The sequence below is a fragment of the Sus scrofa genome, chromosome 17 (assembly GCF_054392235.1).
Source record: "Sus scrofa isolate SSC_HxYL_T2T_F1_AM1 chromosome 17, Sscrofa_HxYL_maternal_Yorkshire_Landrace_v2.0, whole genome shotgun sequence".
NCBI lineage: Eukaryota > Metazoa > Chordata > Mammalia > Artiodactyla > Suidae > Sus > Sus scrofa.
The window spans coordinates 22,131,554-22,151,480 of record NC_139399.1 but is presented as its reverse complement, the minus strand read 5'-3'; the positions used below and the strand labels follow the sequence as shown (position 1 = coordinate 22,151,480).

General features: G+C 38.5%; 1 protein-coding gene across 13 annotated transcripts in view; it reads left to right on the top strand.

Annotated features, from left to right (window-relative positions):
- The window catches only part of LOC100513319 (ankyrin repeat domain-containing protein 26-like), a 78,934-nt gene that overhangs the window by 34,022 nt on the left and 24,985 nt on the right, over window positions 1-19,927 (top strand). For 10 of the 13 annotated variants that reach the window (XM_085004440.1, XM_085004438.1, XM_085004439.1 and 7 more), the window contains 8 exons: window positions 1,632-1,730; window positions 4,814-5,118; window positions 7,175-7,329; window positions 9,893-10,066; window positions 12,106-12,139; window positions 13,011-13,083; window positions 17,679-17,740; window positions 18,797-19,756. In XM_085004440.1, coding sequence (XP_084860566.1) covers window positions 1,632-1,730; window positions 4,814-5,118; window positions 7,175-7,329; window positions 9,893-10,066; window positions 12,106-12,139; window positions 13,011-13,083; window positions 17,679-17,740; window positions 18,797-19,756 — 1,862 coding nt within the window. Of the gene's footprint in view, window positions 1-719; window positions 1,731-4,813; window positions 5,119-7,174; window positions 7,330-9,892; window positions 10,067-12,105; window positions 12,140-13,010; window positions 13,084-17,492; window positions 17,576-17,678; window positions 17,741-18,796; window positions 19,757-19,927 lie in introns of those variants that run through there. The other 3 variants (XM_085004444.1, XM_085004443.1, XM_085004445.1) reach the window with 3 other exon arrangements.

Sequence of the window (19,927 nt, the reverse complement as noted above, 5' to 3'; positions counted from 1 at the left end):
ATTGGTAAGAATAGAACAGGGTGCCTTATGGAGAGATCGAGGAAGCTGTCGCATGATAAGGAGTCCATTTGAAATTTACAACTTCTAATGCAGATTGAGGTTTCCTGAAGTGTTACAGTAAGGACCTTGAGGCTAGATTTCAGAAGGATGGTTTAAGTTGAAGTAATATAGAAGCAGACTTAGTATAGACCAGACGTTCTCAAGTTTTAATGAGTGAACTTGCACCTCATGAAAAGTGTACCTCCCAAGCAGCAGATGTTGGACTCTGCATTTCTAACAAGCTCTCAAGGGATGCCCAGGTCGCTGGATTTCAGGCCAGACTCACAGTCGCCAGGGTGTCATCTTGGATTAGAGAAATCTGGGAGAAATGCCATTGGATAGTTCAAGACATGACTTGATCAAGGAAACGTGTCATTTTGTTTTTCTTTCTTTCTTCCCTTCTTTTTTTGGCCTTGCCCCAGGCCTGGGGAAGTTCCTGGGCCAGGGATGGAACCTGTACCAGAGCAGCGACCCAAGCCACTGCAGCAACAGTGCCAGGTCCTTAACCTGCTGGGCCACAGAGAACTCCTGTTTTTCCTTCTGACCATGTTTATAGCCAGAAGGAAGCGAGGAGTTGAAGTGGAAATTATCCATGTAGAACACTACTGCCAAGCCAGAAGGATAAAAGACATGGTGGGGATGAGCCATCAAAAGCAAAGCATGTAAAGGGGAAGAATTCAGACCACAGATCTAGAGATTGTCTTTGAAGAGGGAAGGACATAGTGAAAGGAAGGAGGGAGGAACGAAAGGCATGAAGTAGACGATTTTGGAGGAAACTCGAGAGAATACCTTATAAATGGCTTTAGTGTATTTGCACGGAAACGAAATAAGATCATCGCTGCTCCAAAGAATACTGGAGAATCGGGGTAAACCACAGCCACTCTTCATAACTGTTTGGCATCAAAGATATATGCTGTATAGGTATTGATTTTATGCACATAAGCTTCATTTGCATATGGAAGCATTGGCAATTGTTTTTATTTTTTTATTATTTTTTTATTTGTTTTTTTTTTTTTTGGTCTTTTTGCCTTTTCTAGGGCCACTCCTGTGGCATATGGAGGTTCCCCGGCTAGGGGTCTAACCGGAGCTGTGGCCGCCGGCCTATGCCAGAGCCACAGCAACACGGGATCCGAGCTGTGTCTGCACCCTACACCACACCTCATCACAATGCCGGATCCTTAACCCACTGAACAGGGGCAGGGACCGAACCCGCAACCTCATGTTTCCTAGTCGGATTTGTTAACCACTGTGCCACAATGGGAACTCCTGTTTTTGTTTTTAAAGATAGCTATTTTTGTTAATGCAGCTGTTTCCCCAAAACCCTTTTCAACATTAGCATGTTAGACCAAACCAAGTTGATTTTGGAAATGAAAGAAGTTAATAGTGTTCATTCCATCAATGCTAAATTTGGTATTGTCAGTAAATATAAACCTGATCTTCAAATAAAAAAAGATCTTTAAGAATGCTGTAGCAGAAAAGAAAATCATGAACTTGGACGGGGAAAAAAATAAAAAAAAATTAAAAAAAGAATGCTGTAGCAATTTTGATAATTGTATTTCAATATCAAAAATTTCATATATGTCATTTCTTAGATGTGTGTTATATACCTTCTTGCACGAATGGATCAAGGAACATTCTGATGGCTGAAGCAGAGGATCCAAGAAATGGAGGCATACCAGAAACCCCCATGGGTATGCAGAAAAATGAGGTTTTTTTGTTTGTTTGTTTGTTTTGTCTTTTTTGCTATTTCTTTGGGCTGCTCCCTCAGCATATAGAGGTTCCCAGGCTAGGGGTCGAATCGGGGCTGCAGCCCCCGGCCTGTGCCAGAGCCACAGCAACGAGGGATCCGAGCCACATCTGCAACCTACACCACAGCTCACGGCAACACCGGATCGTTAACCCACTGAGCAAGGGCAGGGATCAAACCCGCAACCTCATGGTTCCTAGTCAGATTCGTTAACCACTGCGCCACAGCGGGAACTCCAGAAAAATGAATATCTTTAAGAACTGTTATTCTACAAGTGTTATCTCCAAGCTGACCAACTCAGAACACCTTCTCTGATGAGAAATGCATTCAACAGTCATATTTTTATGACTGGCTAGTATTCCATTGTGTATATGTACCACATCTTAATCCATTCATCTCTCAATGGACATTTAGGTTATATCCATGGCTTCACTGTTGTGGATAATGCTGCAGTGAACATAGGGGTGCATATATCTTTTTTAATGAAAACTGTGTCTGGATATATGCTCAAGAGTGGGATCGCTGGATCATACAGTAGTTCCGTTTTTATTTTTCTGAGGAGTCTCCATACTGTTTTCCATAGCGGTTGTACCAATTTACGTTCCCAGCAACAGTGTTGGAAGTTTCCCTTTTCTCCACACCCTCTCCAGCATTTGGTATTTGTAGACTTATTCACGATGGCCATTCTGACTAGAGTGAGATAGTACCTCAGTGTAGTTTTGATTTGCATTTCTCTATAATTAGTGATGTTGAGCATTTTTTCATGTGGCTGTTGGCCAGCCATATACCTTCTTCAGAGATATGTGTGTTTAGGTCTTCTGCCCCTTTTTCAATGGGCTTGTTTGCCTCTTGGCTGTTAGGTTGTATGAGTTGTGTGTGTATTTTAGAACTTAAGCCGTTGTCAACTTCATCATTTGCAACTATTTTCTCCCATTCTGTAGGTTGTCTTTTCCTTTTTTTTTAAATGATTTCTTTGCTGTGCAAAAGTTTGTCAGTTTGATTAGGTCCCATTTGTTCATTTTTGTTTTTATTTTTATTGAGTTGCAAGAAACCGTTTGTACGATTGATTTCAGAGATTCTTTTGCCTATGTTCTCTTCTCGGAATTTTATGGTATCGTGTCTTATGTTTAAGTCTTCAAGCTTTTTGAGTTCATTAATTTTTTTGCATGGCATGAGGATGTATTCTAATGTCATTGGTTTACATGCAGCTGTCGAGTTTTTTTGCTGGCATCACTTGCTAAAGGGATTGTCTTTTTCCCATTTTATATTCTTGTTGCCTTTGTCAAAAATTAATTGTCCATATGCATCTGTGTTTATTTCTGGGCTTTCTGTTCTGCTCCATCTGTCCATATACCTGATTTTGTTCTGGTCCCTCATTGTCTTGATTACTGTACCTTTATAATGTTGTCTGAAGGTTATGCCTCCTGCTTTTTTCTGTCCCCTCAGGGCTGCTTTGGGAACTCTGCATCTTTTCCAATTCCATATAAATTTTTGGATTGTTTGTTCAAATTCCGTGAAAAATGTCATGGGTAAATTGTTAAAGATCAGATTAAATCTGTAAATTGCTTTGGGTAGTACAGCCATTTTAACGGTATTAATTCTTCTAATCATGGGGTATCTTTCCATTTCTTTGAATCCTGTTTAATTTCCTTGCTTATAGTTTTCTACTTCTCAGCCTGAAAAACTTTTAATCTCTTTTTTCAGATTTATTCCTGGGATTAATTTTCAATGGTGTGATTTTGAAAGTTATTTTTATATTGATTTTATAGTATATCATTGTTAATGTGCAGATATGCAACTTATTTCTGAATGTGAATCTTGTATCCTGCTACATTGCTAAATTGGTTGATCAGTTTGAGTATTTTTTGTGTGGAGTCTTTGGCATTTTCTATATAGAGTATCATGTCATTTGCCTATAGTGACAGTTTTACCTCTTCTCTTCCAATTTGGATACATTTTTTTTCCTTTTGTTTGTCTGATTGCTGTGGCTAGGAATTCCAAGACTACGTTGAATAAAAGTGTTGAGAGTGAGCTTACTTTGGGCTTATTTTCTTATTCCAGATTTTAGCAAGAAGGCATTGAGATTTTACCTGTTAAGTATTATATTTGCTGTGGTTTTGTCATCAATGGCTTTCATTGTGTTAAGATATGTGCCTCTGTACCCACCTTGGTTGGTGAGGGTTTTTTTTATCATGAATGGATGTTGGATGTTCTGCAGTGCTTTTCCTGCACCTCTTAAGATGATCATGTGGATTTTGACTTTTCCGTTGTGAGTGAAATGTATGACATTGATTGCTTTGGGTTATGTTGAACATCCTTGTGCACCTGGGATGAATCCCACTTGTTCATGGTGCATGATTTTGTTTGTGTGTTGATGGATCCACCTGGGCTAAAATTTTGTAGAGAATTTTTGTATTTATATTTATCAAAGATACAGGTCTATAGTATACTTTTTCAGTATCTCTTTATGATTCAGGTATTATGGTGATGTTTGCTTCATAGAATGTCTTGGGAATGTTCCTTCTTCTTCAGTCTTTTAGAAAAGTTTAAGAAGAATGGGTTTAAGTTATACTTTGTATGTGTTCTGTATTTCACCTGTGAAGGGATCTGTTCCTGAACTTTTTTGTGAGGAGTGTTTTTATTACATATTCAGTTTCATTTTCATTTGTAGTGATTGGTCTGATTTAGTTTTGGCGGGCTGTATGTCTCTAGAAAGTTGTCCCCTTCTTCTGTGTTGTCAAATTTGTTGGCATATAATTGTTCATAGTATTCTCTTATGGTTTTTTGTACTTCTGCAGTATCCATTGAGATTTCTCCTTTTTCGTGCTTCATTTTGTTTATTTGAGCTCTTTTTCTCCTCTTCTTGGTGAGTCTGGCCAGAGGTGTGGCAATTTAGTTTACCCTTTCAAAGAACCAGCTCTTTGTTTTATTGATTTTTTTCAATTGCTTTTTGAATCTCTATTTTATTGAACTTTATGATTTCCTTCCTTCTGTGACTTTAGGTTTTGTTGGTTCTTCTTTTTCTAGACCTGCCTCAGTCTAGTGATGGCAAAAGCCCTTTTGATTTGCCACTTGCCCACTCCAAGGAGATGAACCGCATGATTCAAAGAAAAAATCATGATGTTTCTGCTGTTAAAAAAACTTCTATTGAGATCACACCAGTACAAGATTGGTCCAAGAAGCCGTGGCATGCAAGTAATGTCTGTGCTAAAGAAAGTAAAAGCATCAGACCCAAATTAGAAACTTGGAATTTTCAACCAAATAGTAACAGAACATCCAAAATATATTTAAAAGAAGAATTACAGCAAGATGTGCAAAGGTTTAAGAATGAGGTAGGCATGTTACACGTACAGTTCCAGGCTTTGGACAAGAAAAAAATCAACTGCAAAAAGGTTAAGCTTCATTTGTATTGACTTTTTTTAAATCATTATCAGTTTTCCAATCCATTCTGATTTTCCACTTATGAAGATAACTTCTGTATAAAACAAGGTCATCCAAATATGTACTTGAGTGGAAAGAAATTATTTCTGCCATCTAAATAACAGGAGTTCTGGAACCTATTTTCATGGATTTTTGTTCCTTAAACCCAAGTCTCTCTCTGTCAGTCTTCCATGTGACTGTGAAACTATTGTAGCAACCATGTGACCTTCTGAGCCAGAATAAGCACAAAAGAAGTTGCTTAAGAAATATAATAAGCTGGAGGTTTTTTCCCTTTAAAATGTTGTGGCTTAAAAATAAATTGCATTTCCATAGAATGAGAAGGAATCAGTGACTGAGAGAAGGGACATAAACATGTATTTCCACTAAATTAATCTCTTCCTTGTGCTTTAATGCATGCAAACTTATCTGCTTAACTTAGTCCCTCAGTACTTAGAATTCCCACATGGCCACTTTGAAATATTTTGAATAACAAATGCTTGTACCCTTACATGTTACATAATTACCACTTTCAGGTGTTTCTGTTGAGTCAGACCTTTACCTTATGTTGTTTCACAAAATACAGTAAGGTTTGCTACATTTTACTCCCATATGAATTTATCATATAGGTAGTGTAAACCCTCAGCAAAAAAATTCAGTGTTCATCTCCAAAAGAGAAAACTGAGTATTGAGTTACATTGAATTTTTTTTTCTTCCAGCAATAGATTTTTTTTTAATTTGTTTGGTTGTTCTTTTTTATAAGAGGTGCATTGAGTTTTGAAGATAGACAAACATAGAGATATTCTCCTTTAAAAAATAAAGGAGATGAGCCCTGCCCCAAGGAAGACATTAAATTATTTTGCCAAAGTCACACTTTTAACTTAGCTGATTAATTTGATGAGTTTATTTGGTAAATTATCAGATTTGATGTTACAGAATTATATCATCTCTTGCTGCTATGAAATGCTAGGGACTCTCCATTAGGGCCTTTGGGCAAATCATTTATCTTTCTTGGTTTTATTCCCATTATCAGTAAGTAGTGGGGCTAAAGTAGATAATTACTTCTGTACCCTCTAGCTGTCAGATTTTATGGTTATTGAATATGAAATTGGGAAGCATTACTCATTTTCCACAATTCCATACTGACTAAAAGTTCATCAGTTTCAGTCTTACTTGTGTTTTGGCAAACGTTGGTTCATGTATTTTGGTGAACATCATCACTCTTGATGTCCCCGGGACCCAAATAGAAAAGAATTGTGGGAGTTCCCATCGTGGCGCAGTGGTTAACGAATCTGACTAGGAACCATGAGGTTGCGGGTTCGATCCCTGCCCTTGCTCAGTGGGTTAAGGATCGGCATTGCCGTGAGCTGTGGTGTAGGTTGCAGACGCGGCTCGGATCCCTCGTTGCTGTGGCTCTGGCATAGGCTGGCAGCTACAGCTCCGATTCGACCCCTAGCCTGGGAACCTCCATATTCCGAAGGAGCGGTCCTAGAAATAGCAAAAAGACAACAACAACAAAAAAGAATTGTAAAATGCATTGGAGGAAGCATAGATTTAATGTGGAAAGAAGAATGTTTCCTTTTTGTTCCCAAGTGGCACAGCCTCTAAATCTGGCTGATTCATAGAAGATCCAGGTGGGAACGACAGAAGAAGACAAATTCTGTGTCCTGGCCTTGTTATTTCTCTGTCTCTGCCAGTCAGATGGGGAAGACTGGATGTGACTGAGAAACATAACACAACCTTAGAAAGCTCTTTTTGAAATTTTGGAAATTCTATTTCTTTTCCTCAAACCAAACAAAATAGAATTTACAAAAGTTACCATGGCTTGTAATGAGAAAGTAAACATAAAAATATTTTTAGCAGTTAAAACTAGAGCATACTCTGAGGTGAATGACAAATAATGATGACAGAAAGTTCTTTATGGTGAATAAAGTAGTAACAGTCATCCTCAGTGTCAAACTTTCATGAAAGGTTGAGAAAGAAAAGAAGCAGCACAGAAGCAACATGATGGCAATATCAGAAAACAGACGTGGCGCTGATGATGACAGTGGATTAATGCAACAGAGAGAGAGAGGCAAAAGTAATCACCAGTGGTTTCCTACTGTGGAGAATGAAGATTCTGATAGGTAACTACCTATATCAGTATTTAACAGTAGGTTATTGTTATTTTCTTGTAAAACCCATTGTATTTGAATTAATGTTCATGATTGACAAATTTTATCCCTAATGTGACTTTTAATATTCTTGTGCCTTAGCCTTCATATTAAATTGTTTAACACTCCACCTTATTACAGTATTAGAGTATTCTGTATTGACTATATCCTGACCTTTTCCATGAGTTGTCTATTTAGAGACGTTTAATGTTACTGGTTAGCATCCTTTCATTTCAACTTGAAGACTCCTTTCAGTATTTCTTGTGAGGCAGATCTAGTGGTGATAAACCCCATCAACTGTGGTTTGTCTGGGAAAATGAATCTCACCTTGATTTTTGAAAGATAGCTTTTCTGGATAGAGTATTCTTGATCGGCATTTTGTTTTCCTTTTAGCATGCTGCACATGCCATCCTACTCTCTTGAAATCCATTGAGGCATTTAGTGGGGTTCCCTTATAATTTAAAAGCTTCTTTGCTCTTACTGCCTTTAATATTCTTTGTCTTGGACTTGACAGTTTTATTGTAATGTCTCTTGGTGAAGGTTTCTTTATGTTGAGTTTGGTGATCTATGAGGTTTAGGAACTTGGCCGTCCAAATCTCTCCCCAGGTTTAGGAAGTCCTCAGCTATTTTTTTCTTTAGGTAAGTTTTCTGTCGCCTTCTCCCTATCTTTTCATCTGCCTGTCTTCACCTTTCTCCCTATCTTAACTGCATTAATTCAGGAAGTGTTGCTTTTGGTGGTACCTGGTAATTCACATAGGCTTTCTTGACAATTTTCATTCTTTTTTACTTTGTTCTCCTCTGATTGGATCAATTCAAAGTTCCTGTCTCTGAGCTCAGAGTTCCTTTCTTCTGCTTCGATTCTGCTGTCAGTGCTCTTGATTGTGTTTTGCCTTTTATTCATATTCTTTAGCCCCCAAATTTCCACTTGGTCCTTTTTAAACATTATTCTTTCTTTCTTTCTTTCTTTCCTTTTTTGTGTCATTTTAGGACTATACCTGTGGCATAAGGATGTTCCCAAGCGAGGGGTGTGATTGGAGCTGCAGCTGCCGGGCTATGCCACAGCCACAGCAACGCCAGATCCCAGCCACATCTACGAGCTACGCCACAGCTCACGGCAATGCCGGATCCTTGACCCACTGAGTGAGGCCAGGTGTTGAACCTTCAACCTCACGGTTCCTAGTCAGATTCATTTCCACCGTGCCACTGTGGGAACTCCTAATTATTATTATTTCTATCTCTTTGTTAACCTTTTCATTTCATTTATTATTTTCCTGATTTTGTTGAGTTGTCTTTCTGTGTTTTCTTTTAGCTCCCTGAGTTTCCTTAAAACTGCTCTTTTGGCTCTTTATCATGTAGAACGCAGATCTTCATGTCTTTGGGATTGGTTAGTGGGCCATTATTGTGATCCTTTGGTGGTATCATGCTTTCTTGATTTTTCAAGTTCCTGGAAGTTTTGCGCTGCTGTCTTTGCCTTTCAAGTAGCAGTCACCTCTCCTAGTCTTTAATAAATGCCCTCCCCAGTGTGTCCAACCTTGTGTTTTTTGCCCCAGTGGTGTGCTGGAACTTCTCTGCTGGAAACATGGATTTCCACCAAGGCTGTCTAATCTATGTAAAATGTTTCATGTGGGGCTTCCTGAAAGTGTCTAAGTGTGGCAGGAGCCAGTTCATGGGTCAGGCTGGGTCCAAGGCTGGAATGTGCTCTGTTTGTCTCTTACTCGATATTTAAGGTGGGCAGGACTCTTTCCAGGACCTTTGGTGTCTTCTGATAGATCCTGTAACTTCCACGAAGCCATTTTTGTCCATGGATGGATTCCCCATTTTGTGTGGCGGGGGAGCAGGATGAGGAACCTCTTTTTGTAGCCATGATGCCACTGTCACCCCAGAATGTGGATATTATAAAAGTAATTTTTCCACCTCAAGACATTTCCTTGATTGCTTTTTTCAGGTTATATGTGCCCTGTGCTATTTTTTAAAAATCGTTTAAATTGAGCATTATTATACTTGAAAACAAAAGAAAATATAGTATACATCTAAATATTACTCCCATGTCTGAATCATTTGTTTTAACCATTGAACTCCAGATTTTTAGTGTAACATTTGAGGTTCTTCAGAATGTCTTTCCAGACCCATCTCTCTACTTGTGTCCATGTATTTTGTGCTTTACCTTCCAGGTTCCTTGGAAACACCTAGATGTCATGTTCCTAATCGTTGTGCTCACATTCTAATCTCCAAGTAGAGAGCGTTTCTACCATTTCTTTTCCTCAGGATCTCCTCTGATTTCACCTCCTCTCTAAAACCTTCCTTACAATCCCTTACAACTCTTACATATCACATTGCATCAGAATTGTAAACTGTCTTTGAAGCAAGAGTTGTGTTTCCTTGAATATTGTTGGTACTTCATCGCAGGTTTTTTTTTTTTTTTGAATTAATAAATTGCTTAAGGTGGATAAGAGTAGGAATTTTATTAAAAAATTTTTTATTCTCTGTGGGTCAAATTATTAGAAAACATTGGCTTTAAAATGGATTTTTTTTAAAGCGGCAGTTCTGGCATGCATATGAAAGAAGTATGGAAAAATGAAAGAGAAAAATGGTCATCAGAAGAACCTGTGGTTCCACCAATATTTGAGAAGGCTGATTCACCACTGACTGTTGATTCTCTCCACGTGAATGATGGCAGACGCTTAAGTGAAAGAGATCAGGATGATGGCAGGTAAAATTGACAGATTCTTTATTTCTAGGTGAAAAAAAGATTAGCATTGACTACTTTTTCTAGGAATGGAATAGCATAATATAATATACAGGCCAAGGCAAGAGAATTCTCAACTATTTCACTTGAACACTGCTGAATGGCTAACTTGAGGACGAGGGCCTTTGACTGGAAGTAGTTGCAATGGCCCCACGGAAGCCACACTGGAGTGAATATGAGTAAACAGCTCCTTAGAGAATATTGACTGGGAAAAGGGGTAGAGAACCGTATGATAACTGAAGAGGAATGTGAGTTCACGGGCGTTTTCTTTCTTTTCTTATGTTAAGATGGGTCTTTTGTGGGTGTTTTGTATGTTGGAAATGATCTGGTAGAGGACATTTGCATTTGCCCCTGAGGAAGCGTACTGATGGTATGCCATTGCCTTTAAAGTAGTAGAGTAAACCAACTGTACACAGTCCTTCTGTTCATGTCGTTTAATGCTAAGGATTTGTTCACTGGATGTGAATGTAATACTCTTAAATAATTGAATATGCAGATGATTACTTAGAAGTTATATATATGTATTAAAATTATATAAGCATCAATATACAAACATCTAGGCCATCCTGAATAGGATTTAATCATTCCTTGATGATTCTAGATATTACAGGGTCCTCGATGGTATCATCATGCATTACTGTGATTTTGTGAGGTACTCTAAAACATCAGACTCTGTTAACTGCATAATTGTTTAGATTCTAGGGAATAAGGGACGATTTTGTTTAGATACAACAGACAAGTAAACTATGTAACAGTCTATTGCAGATGACTCCTTTTGGATTATAAAGTTCTAAATGACAAAAGCCGTGTTTCCTGTGCCAAAACTGTCTTTGACACATATCATTTGCTCAATAAAGATACAGTAAATGCGTGAATAAACAGCTCAATGGGTGAATGAATGCCCATTGATGAACTTCTTTTGAAAAAGTAAATCTTCATTGAAAGTAGATCTCTAGGAGTTCCTGTCATGGCGCAGTGTTTAACGAACCCAACTGGGAGCCATGAGGTTGCGGGTACGATCCCTGGCCTTGCTCAGTGGGTTAAGGATCCGTCGTTGCTGTGAACTGTGGGGTAAGTCACAGACGCAGCTCGGATCCTGTGTTGCTGTGGCTGTGGCATAGGCCGACGGCTACAGCTCTGATTAGACCCCTAGCCTGGCAACCTCAATATGCCGTGGGTGCGGCCTTAGAAAAGACAAAAAATAAAAAAATGTAAAAAATTAAATAAAGAAAGTAGATCTCTAATACTGCCTAGGTCTAAAGTCTTTATTTTTAAAAACATGAGCAAGATTCAGAAATGAGTTGTAATTATAGCTAGACATGGCATAATAATGTAGATTCATTTGCTATCATGTGACTTTAAAACACTTAAAAATAAATGTTACTGTCTCAGCCTGCTCTGAAACACAAGTGTTGAAGGTTTCCTGGGTTTGAAATCTGGGTCTGTTCCTAAAGAGCTCTTCGGGCTTGGGCAAGTTGCTTGGCCTCTCTGTGCCTCATTTTCTCTCCGTGTCAAGTACCCATTGTATCACCTCTCTCCCAGAATTGTTGTGAGGATTAAAATGCCTTTTAGACCTATAAAGGGCTTATAATAATGCATAGTAGTTGCTTAGTTAGTCGTTAAAAAATTAATGCCGTGATTTTTAAAAGGGTTTCTTTCAGAAAAAGTCTTAAGTGATACTTTCCAAATAAGTGAGTGCCATAAAAGCTAGTTTTTATTTAAAATGACAGCGAAAACCCCTATTATCCGTCTTCCTATCACGTAATGCAAGTAATGTTCTTACTGTTTTTCTTTTGTCAGCTTGATCTAACATTAATGCTTTTGTTAATATTATTATTGGTATGTTTGCTTTGTCCTTAAATGTTACTGTTCATTTTATAGAAATCCCTTTTGTAGAATCTTTATTGCCAATGTGATGATTTTATATAAAAAATGACTTTAGGTATTCTTTGTATTTTAAGTATTTAATATTTGCCTGAAAAGAATGGTTTGTTATTTTTCAGGCCTATAAAGAAAACACCTAATGAAAAGAACAAGGTATCGTAAAAAATTAATTATAAAAAATATGATCCTGTAGTAAAAGGTAGTTGGTCAAATGTATGGTGGAGGGAGTTGCTGTGTGGTCCAGTGTGTTAAGGATCCAGTGTTGGTGCAGCTGTGGCATAGGATATAGCTGAGGCTCAGATGTGATACCTGGCCCAGGAACTTCCATATGCTATGCATGCAGCCACAAAAAAAAAAAAAAAAAAGAAAGAAAAAAGAAAAAGGGTGTAGAGGAAAAGTAGAGAGGAGTTCATTTGCAGCCCAGCAGGTTAAGGACTCAGTATTTTTATGGCTACAGCTCTGGTTGCTGTTGTGGCATGGCTTTGATCCCTAGCCGGAAATTTCCACATGCTGTGGGCAGGATAGAAAAGGAAGAAAGAAAGAAAAAAGAAAAAATAGAAAAGCTTGCTTTGTTGCAGAGACTTTTGTTTTGAACAAACAGTTTAGGCATTCCTGTTGTGGCTCCGTGGGTTAAGGCCCCAACGCTGTCCCTGTGAGGATGCAGGTTCAGTCACTGGCCTTACCCAGTAGGTTAAGGATTCCAGCATTGCCACAAGGTGCAGCATAGGTTGCAGATGTGACTTGGATCCCTGTTGCCCTGGCTATGGCAGAGGCCTGCAGCTGCAGCTCCCATTTGACTCCTAGCCCGGGTACATCCATATGCTGTGGTGTGGCTGGAAAAACAAACAAACAAACAAAAGTTTAGAAACCCTATTAATAAATGTATCCTTTTCATAAAAGTTATTTTAAAGAAGTATCTTATGTTTTTGCTTTCATAAAATATGGATATTTATCATCTCTGTACACCTATTATTTTTTTATAAATATTTGGGAGACTTTGTGAAAGATTATTATTTATTTGTAGGTCAAAGAGCAAATTAATTCTGTGGATGACCTTGAGGACTTAACTCAGTTCCCTGAAACGGCTTCCAAGGATCGTGAGTTGCTTTCCTCTAAATCTATGAATGCTATGTTGCTAATTGAACAACTTGGCACGGAGTGTAAAAGTAGGCCTGTTGTATACATAGAAAGCCTTTTTGTGTATAGTGTAGTAACACACACACAGCTTGTCTAGTACTGCGCATGGGCTACAGGTATGTTATTGTGCTGTCCGTCTCACAAAAATGATTTGTATTAATACATAATGAGTTATTATATGCTCTCAGGCAAAGGGCTGTGATAATTCCCACTCACTGCGCTTTTGTGATTCTCCTTTTCTCCTGGGCCTTCACCCAAGGTCCGGTTATCATTTCCCTCCTAGAATACTGAAGTACATGACTTCCGTCATTTCCCTCCTAGAATATTTGGGTAACCTGAGAACTTTTTTCCTTGCCAGTCCATCTCCTGAAACCTTGGTCTCTACTGTAACCATAATTATTATGTATTTTGAAAATGTTGGTTTTGTCATGGTACCCCCTTGCTTAAAATCCAGTTGCTGCTTCTCTTTGCTGTCTGGTTAAAGCCACAATCCTTTAACTTTATCTTGTGCCCGTTTTATACCCTTCTTTCCGCATGAATTTTAGAATCAGCTTGTCTGTTTCCTTAAGAATCATCTGCTCATCTATTGGAAATTAGTTTCGGATTATGTTGAATTGACAGATTCATTTGGGGGAGAATTGACTTCTTAACAGTGTTGAATTTTCAACCCTTGAACAGTTTTTTTCTCCATTTATAGTGATCTTCCTTGATTTTCTCAGGAATATTTTGTAGTTTTTAGTGTACAGATTTTTTCCATCTTTTATGAGAGTAACTGGATTTGTTTTTTCTCAGTGCAGTTGTAATTAGTATATTTTAAACTTTAATTTCTGCGTGTTTATTCTGATTATAGAATTAGAGTTGGTTTCTGTGCATGGATTCTGAGTGCTCCAACTTTAGTGAACTCATGCATTATAAGTCCTAGTGGATTTTTGTAGATTCTCTCAGATTTTCTAAGTAAGCAAAGGTCGTCAAGGTTTTTCATTCGTAAACTACTATCTGACTAAAGATAGTTCATATTTAAGACTTGCAGCCAGCACATTCTCTGTCCAGCTAATCAGCGCTGCCATTGAGCCATGAGTACATAACCACAAACAACAGGTAAATTAGTGGACATGGCTGCAGTTCAGAACTTTATTTACCGAAGCAAGCAGCCTGGCCCACAAGGTGGAATTAACTAACTCCTATTATGTAGCCATGTTGCCTGCTGCTTAGCAGACTGTTTTACTTCTTCATTTCCCCTCCAGTGCCTTCTGTGTCTTCATTTTGATCCATTGCACTGGCCAGAAATTCTAATATTGTGCTGAATAGGAGTAGAAGGAGCTCTTCCTGTCTTGTTCCTTAACTCCTGGGAAGATCATTCAGTTTTTCATCATTACATATGATGTAAACTGTGGGATTGTGGTAGATCTTTATCAAATAGAAGTTCCCTTGTATTCCCAGTTTGATGGAGGGTGTTTATCAGGAAAGGAAGTTGAGTTTTGTCACCTGCCTCTTTTATCTACTGTTATGGTCCTAGGATGCTTCTTTTTTAGTTGGTTCATATGGTGATTAACATTAATAGATTTTTAAATGTTAAAGCAACCCTGCATTCTTAGGCTATACCTAATCTGGTCATGATAAATTATCCTTTTAATGTATTTTCAGGTTTAATTTGGGGATTTTGGGGGTTTTTTTGTTTGTTTGTTTTTGTTTTGGTCTTTATTAAGTGCTGCGCCCATGCCATATGGCAGGTCCAGGCTAGGGGTCAAAGCAGAACTCCAGTGCAGGCCTATATACCACAGCCACAGCAACGTGAGATCTGACTGACTTCCACAACCTGTGTGTCAGCTTGCAGCAATGGTGGATCCTTAACCCACTGAGTAAGACCAGGGATCAAACCCACATCCTCATAAGATATTTTTCTCATTCTTAACCCACTGAACCACAATGAGAATTCCTGCTTATTTTTAATTTAGAATGTTTACCTCCATTTTCATGACATAGTTTTCTTTCTTCTAATACCCTTGTCCGCTTTTGTTTTCAGAATAATGCTAGTTTTATAGAACGTATTGGAACATATTTCTCATCTTCATTTTTTGAGGGGAGTTTATGTGGAATTAGTTTTTTTTTTTTTTCTTTCTTTATTTTGCACATGGAAGTTCCCAGGCTCAGGGCAATGCTGGATCCTTAACCCACCGAGTGAGGCCAGGGATCAAACCTGCATCCTCATGGATACTAGTTAAATTTGCTACCACTGAGCCACAACAGGAATTCCTGGAATTGTTATTTCTTACTCAAATGTATGTTAGAATTCATCAGTGTAGCTATTTGGACTTGGAATTTTCCTTGTGGAAAGGACTTCAACTAGGACTTTCATTTGTGTTTTAGATTCAGGGCTCTTTAGCTTATTTTTTTCTTCCTCCCTCTTCCTTCCTTCCTTCCTTCCTTCCTTCCTTCCTTCCTTCCTTCCTTCCTTCCTTCCTTCTTTCTTTCTTTCTTTCTTTCTTTCTTTCTTTCTTTCTTTCTTTCTTTCTTTCTTTCTTTCTCTCTCCTTTTAGGCCCCCACCCAGGGCTTATGGAAGTTCCCAGGCCAAGGGGTTGAGTCAGAGCCACAGATACCAGACTTTGCCACAACCATAGCAACCCTGGATCTGAGCCACATCTGCAGCTGACAGCAGCGCCAGATCCTTAACCCACTGAACAAGGCCATGGATCAAACCTGTTCGTCATGGATACTATTCGGTTTCTAACCCACTGAGCAAAAATGGGGACTCCTATTTTTTCTTTCTTGATTGAGCATTGGTAATTTCTCTCTTTCAAGCAATTTACTCACGTCATCTGAGTTTTCAGTTTTATTTACATAATGTTTATAATATTACCCTGTCATTCCATTGCTATTTGTAGAATCTGTAGCAATATCATATTAGCCATTTTGGAAATTGTTAATTTGTGCATTCTCTCACTTTTTTTTTCCCCTCACCAGCCCGGCTTGATGTTTATCACTTTTATTCATCCCCTGAAAACATGTGGTTGCATTGATTTTCCACATTGTTTTATTTGTTTTCTTTCTCATTGATGTTTATCTTTGATCGTTATGATTTCCTTTCTTCTGCCTTCTTGGGTTTGCTTTGCTTTTTTTCTGATTTTGCATGGTCGAGGTGAAGGTCATTGATTTGAGACTTTTCTTCCTTTGTAATATAGACAAGCAGTACTATAAATTCTTATGTAAGTAAGCAGCATTTCCTAAATTGTAGTATGATATGTTTTCATTTTCGTTCAGTTTAAAATACTTTGCAATTCCTCTTTTCATTGCCTCTTTGACTCGAGGGTTATTTAGGTGTGTGTTATTTAGTTTCCGAATATTTGAGTATTTTCCAGAGATAGGTTTGTTCTTGATTTACAGTTTGATTACTTGGTAGTTAGAGAACATAATTAGTATGATTTCGATCCTTTTACCTTACTCCTTTTGTTAAGATTTATTTTTACGACCTAGAATAGAGTCCTTTTTGGTAAGTGTTGCATAGCCACTTTTAAAGAATATTGATGTTCAAGTCTAATATCTGTGTGCTGATTTTCTGCCTGTCCTTTCTCTCACTTAATTGAGTGAGGGGTAATGAAATCTCAGACTATGATTGTGAATTTGTCTGTTTCTCTTTGCAGTTCTCTCAATTTTTGCTTCGGTTTTTTTTTAAATTATTTTCATGTATTTTTTATCAATTAATTCACTTTTTGGCCCTGCCTGTGGCATAAGGAAGTTCCCAGGCCAAGGATAGAACCCACATCACAGCAGCAACCCAAGTCACTGCAGTGACAATCCCAGGTCCTTAACCCAGTGCACTGCCAGGGAACTCCCTCTCCTCTCATGTTCTGACCTAAGATCTCCATCTGCTTTGCTTTCACCAAACTCTCAGCATCATCCCTTCCACTTAGGGAGCCTGGTGGCCTCCACTTCAGTTCCTTCTCCCTGTGTCATGACCTGGAAATTCTCTCAAGGCAGTGAGATGGGGTGTTCTTTGGGCTAAGTTCATGTGTTTTCAGGGATCATTGTCCTTCATTGCCTGAAGCCCTTTGTCTTGAATATCATTTTTAGTGTATTCTGTTTGTTTTGCTTTTGCTTATTTCAGGTCGGAGGGGAACTTGGTACCTGTTCCTCTGGCTAGAATCAGATTGCAGGAGCATGTGGGCATGTGCTGCAGACTGTCTGCAGTGTGCTTCTTCCTCCTTTGCTCCGTGCTTCTTGCTCAGCCTTCTTGTCTCAGTGTAGCCATCTCTTCCTTGGGGAAATCTTCCCTGACCTAGTCTACATCAGGTTCTGTGATATGAGCCTAGACCTCTCTTGTCTTATAGGACCTATCTGCATTTATCGTTATGTGTCTTTCTCTTCTACTAGACTTTAAGCTAAATAAGAGCCAGTCATCTTATCTGTTTTAACTGCTGAGCTTCATAGCCTGCCTTCCACGTCATAGATACTCGGTATGTATTTGTTCAAGGTACAGATGAGTGAATGTACAAAGTCCTTTATCTACAAAAATTACTCATATATTTTATTTCTCTTTTTCTTTTCTTCTGAATGCAGATTCTGTTAGCTTATTGAAAAATCAGGAGTTTGCAGGCAGATCCAAGGCACCGCAGTTGCAGGTAACAAACCTACATGTTTGCACCGCTGAGACACTGCCAATCCCTTTGAGCCCCAGCGGGAACTCCAACAAAGTAACATTCTTGATTCAAATCCCTGTGTGCATTTTGGTTTTTTGTTTGTTTGTTCTGCTTTGTTGGGGCTGCCCCTACCACATGCAAAAGTTCCTGGGCCAGGGACTGAACCCACACCACGGCAGTGACCCTAGCCATTTCATATCTATTACTATTTAAAACATTTTAAAGAGGCATTAAAGTTATTGCAGCAGCAAATAATCTCATGATTTTCTAGGAAGCGCTGTATAAATTTTACCTGATTGACCATTCGTGTACTCGCCGTTAGTGAAACATAAGGCTTATTTTGTGTTTATATATTTATACCACAGAAGTAGTTGTGGTCTAGTGTAGAGGACTCATAGTAGAAACAGAAGACCTGGGGGACATCCTGCAGCTTGCTCATATGTTTAAGTTCTTCATTCCAGAGTTGTCATAGTGAGTTAACTGCTGTTGATAGAAGTTCTTAGCATGGTGACTAGATTTGTCAGTTGTCAGTGGATGTAACTCCTGTTAACTGTAAAAATATTAGGAAAGTGGAGTATTTAGGAAACTTTCTCTGGAAAAAATGTTTGGGAAATTCAGTGTGTTCAAACTATGTACAGAGATAATGCTCTCCCTGTGGGGTGGCTGTATAGCTGAGATGCCAGATGGAATTCTTCAATGTAGTCAGATGTATTCATCTTTTCTTTTAAGCCTTTTGGGTTTCTTGTAATTCAGAGAAAGGCCTTTCTAATTCTGAGCTTTTTAAAAATTCTCTTTTGGTTTCTTTTTTATTCTCTTGGATTCATTGTCTTCAGTCATTTTTTTTTTTTAATTTGGGGAGATTCCTGCTGTGTAAAGTTTGAGGGATGTACCCCACTTTCATTTTTTCCTGTTGGATATCCATTTACTGCAATCTTCTCATTGTATAAATATATAGTCTAGTCTTTCATTTCAGAGGAAATCAGGTGTCAATTTGAGTACTTTTGAGTCCCAGCTAAACGTCTCCTTTGTTTTACTTAGGAGGCTGAGAGTCTCGAGAAAGCAAAAAAACTGTTGTCTGAAAACCACATGTCACAGAATGAAATTGCCATGTTAAAACAGAAAATAGAGGTAATAAAAAATCATAGCCAGGAAATGGGAAAGAAATGTTTTAGGGACATTAAAATTGCAAAAAAAAAGTTTGCTAAACTTCAAGAGAGAGTAAAACTTGAAGACATATTAACAAAAACAATCTTGGAATGCAGTAGACGGCTTAATGTTCTGACAGCTGAGAATACAAGGCTGAAGTCTGAACTGGACAATGAAAGACAAAATAAAGAAAGACCGGAAAGGCAAGTTGAATCATCCCACTCTGGATTGGCTGCTGCCACACATGATCAAGAACAAAGTCAGACATCGGAAAGAGACCTGGAGCTTGCCTTCCAGAGAGCAGAAGATAAGTGCTTCCCCTTCCAAGATGAAATAAATTTGGATGTGTCTAACCTGAAAGATAGCAAGATGCATTCCCAGCAACTGTCTACAACTGAAGGAAAATCCAATAGCCTAGAAACCGAGCTCCATCACAGGAGAGATGCTCTCGGAGAAAAGTCTTTGGTGTTTGAACCTGTACCTGTACAGAGAGACCTAAGCCAAGCACAGTGTCAGAAGAAGGAAATTGCACACATGCCTCCAAGTGAACAAGGCAAAGTGAAGAAGTACATGGGCGAGCAGCAAGAGTCCTTGAAGGAGAGATCATCCCAACTAGAGAGTGAAAACCTGTTGCTGCGACAGCAGCTGGATGACTTGCAAAAGGAAGTCGACAGCAAGGAGAAAATGGTAAATAATCTCCAGGACCAGTGTCTGGATAGTATCAAAAAACTCCAAGCTGAAAGTGAAAAACCACATCTGATGCTGAAGGAAAGAAACAAGGAGTTACCCGAGGAATGCAGTCACCTAAAAGAGAGGAGGAATCAGTATGAGAATGAGAAAACGGAAAGAGAAGTAAGTATCCAGAAAGAAAGAGAATTGTCAGACTTCCTGAGGGAAAATTCAGAGTAATATTTGAATATTTGATGATGGCCACATTTGACTCTAGCTGAATATAAGAAATAATATAGGTTTATATAGGCTATGTAGACATTTTATATATGTGTGTGTGTGTGTGTGTGTGTG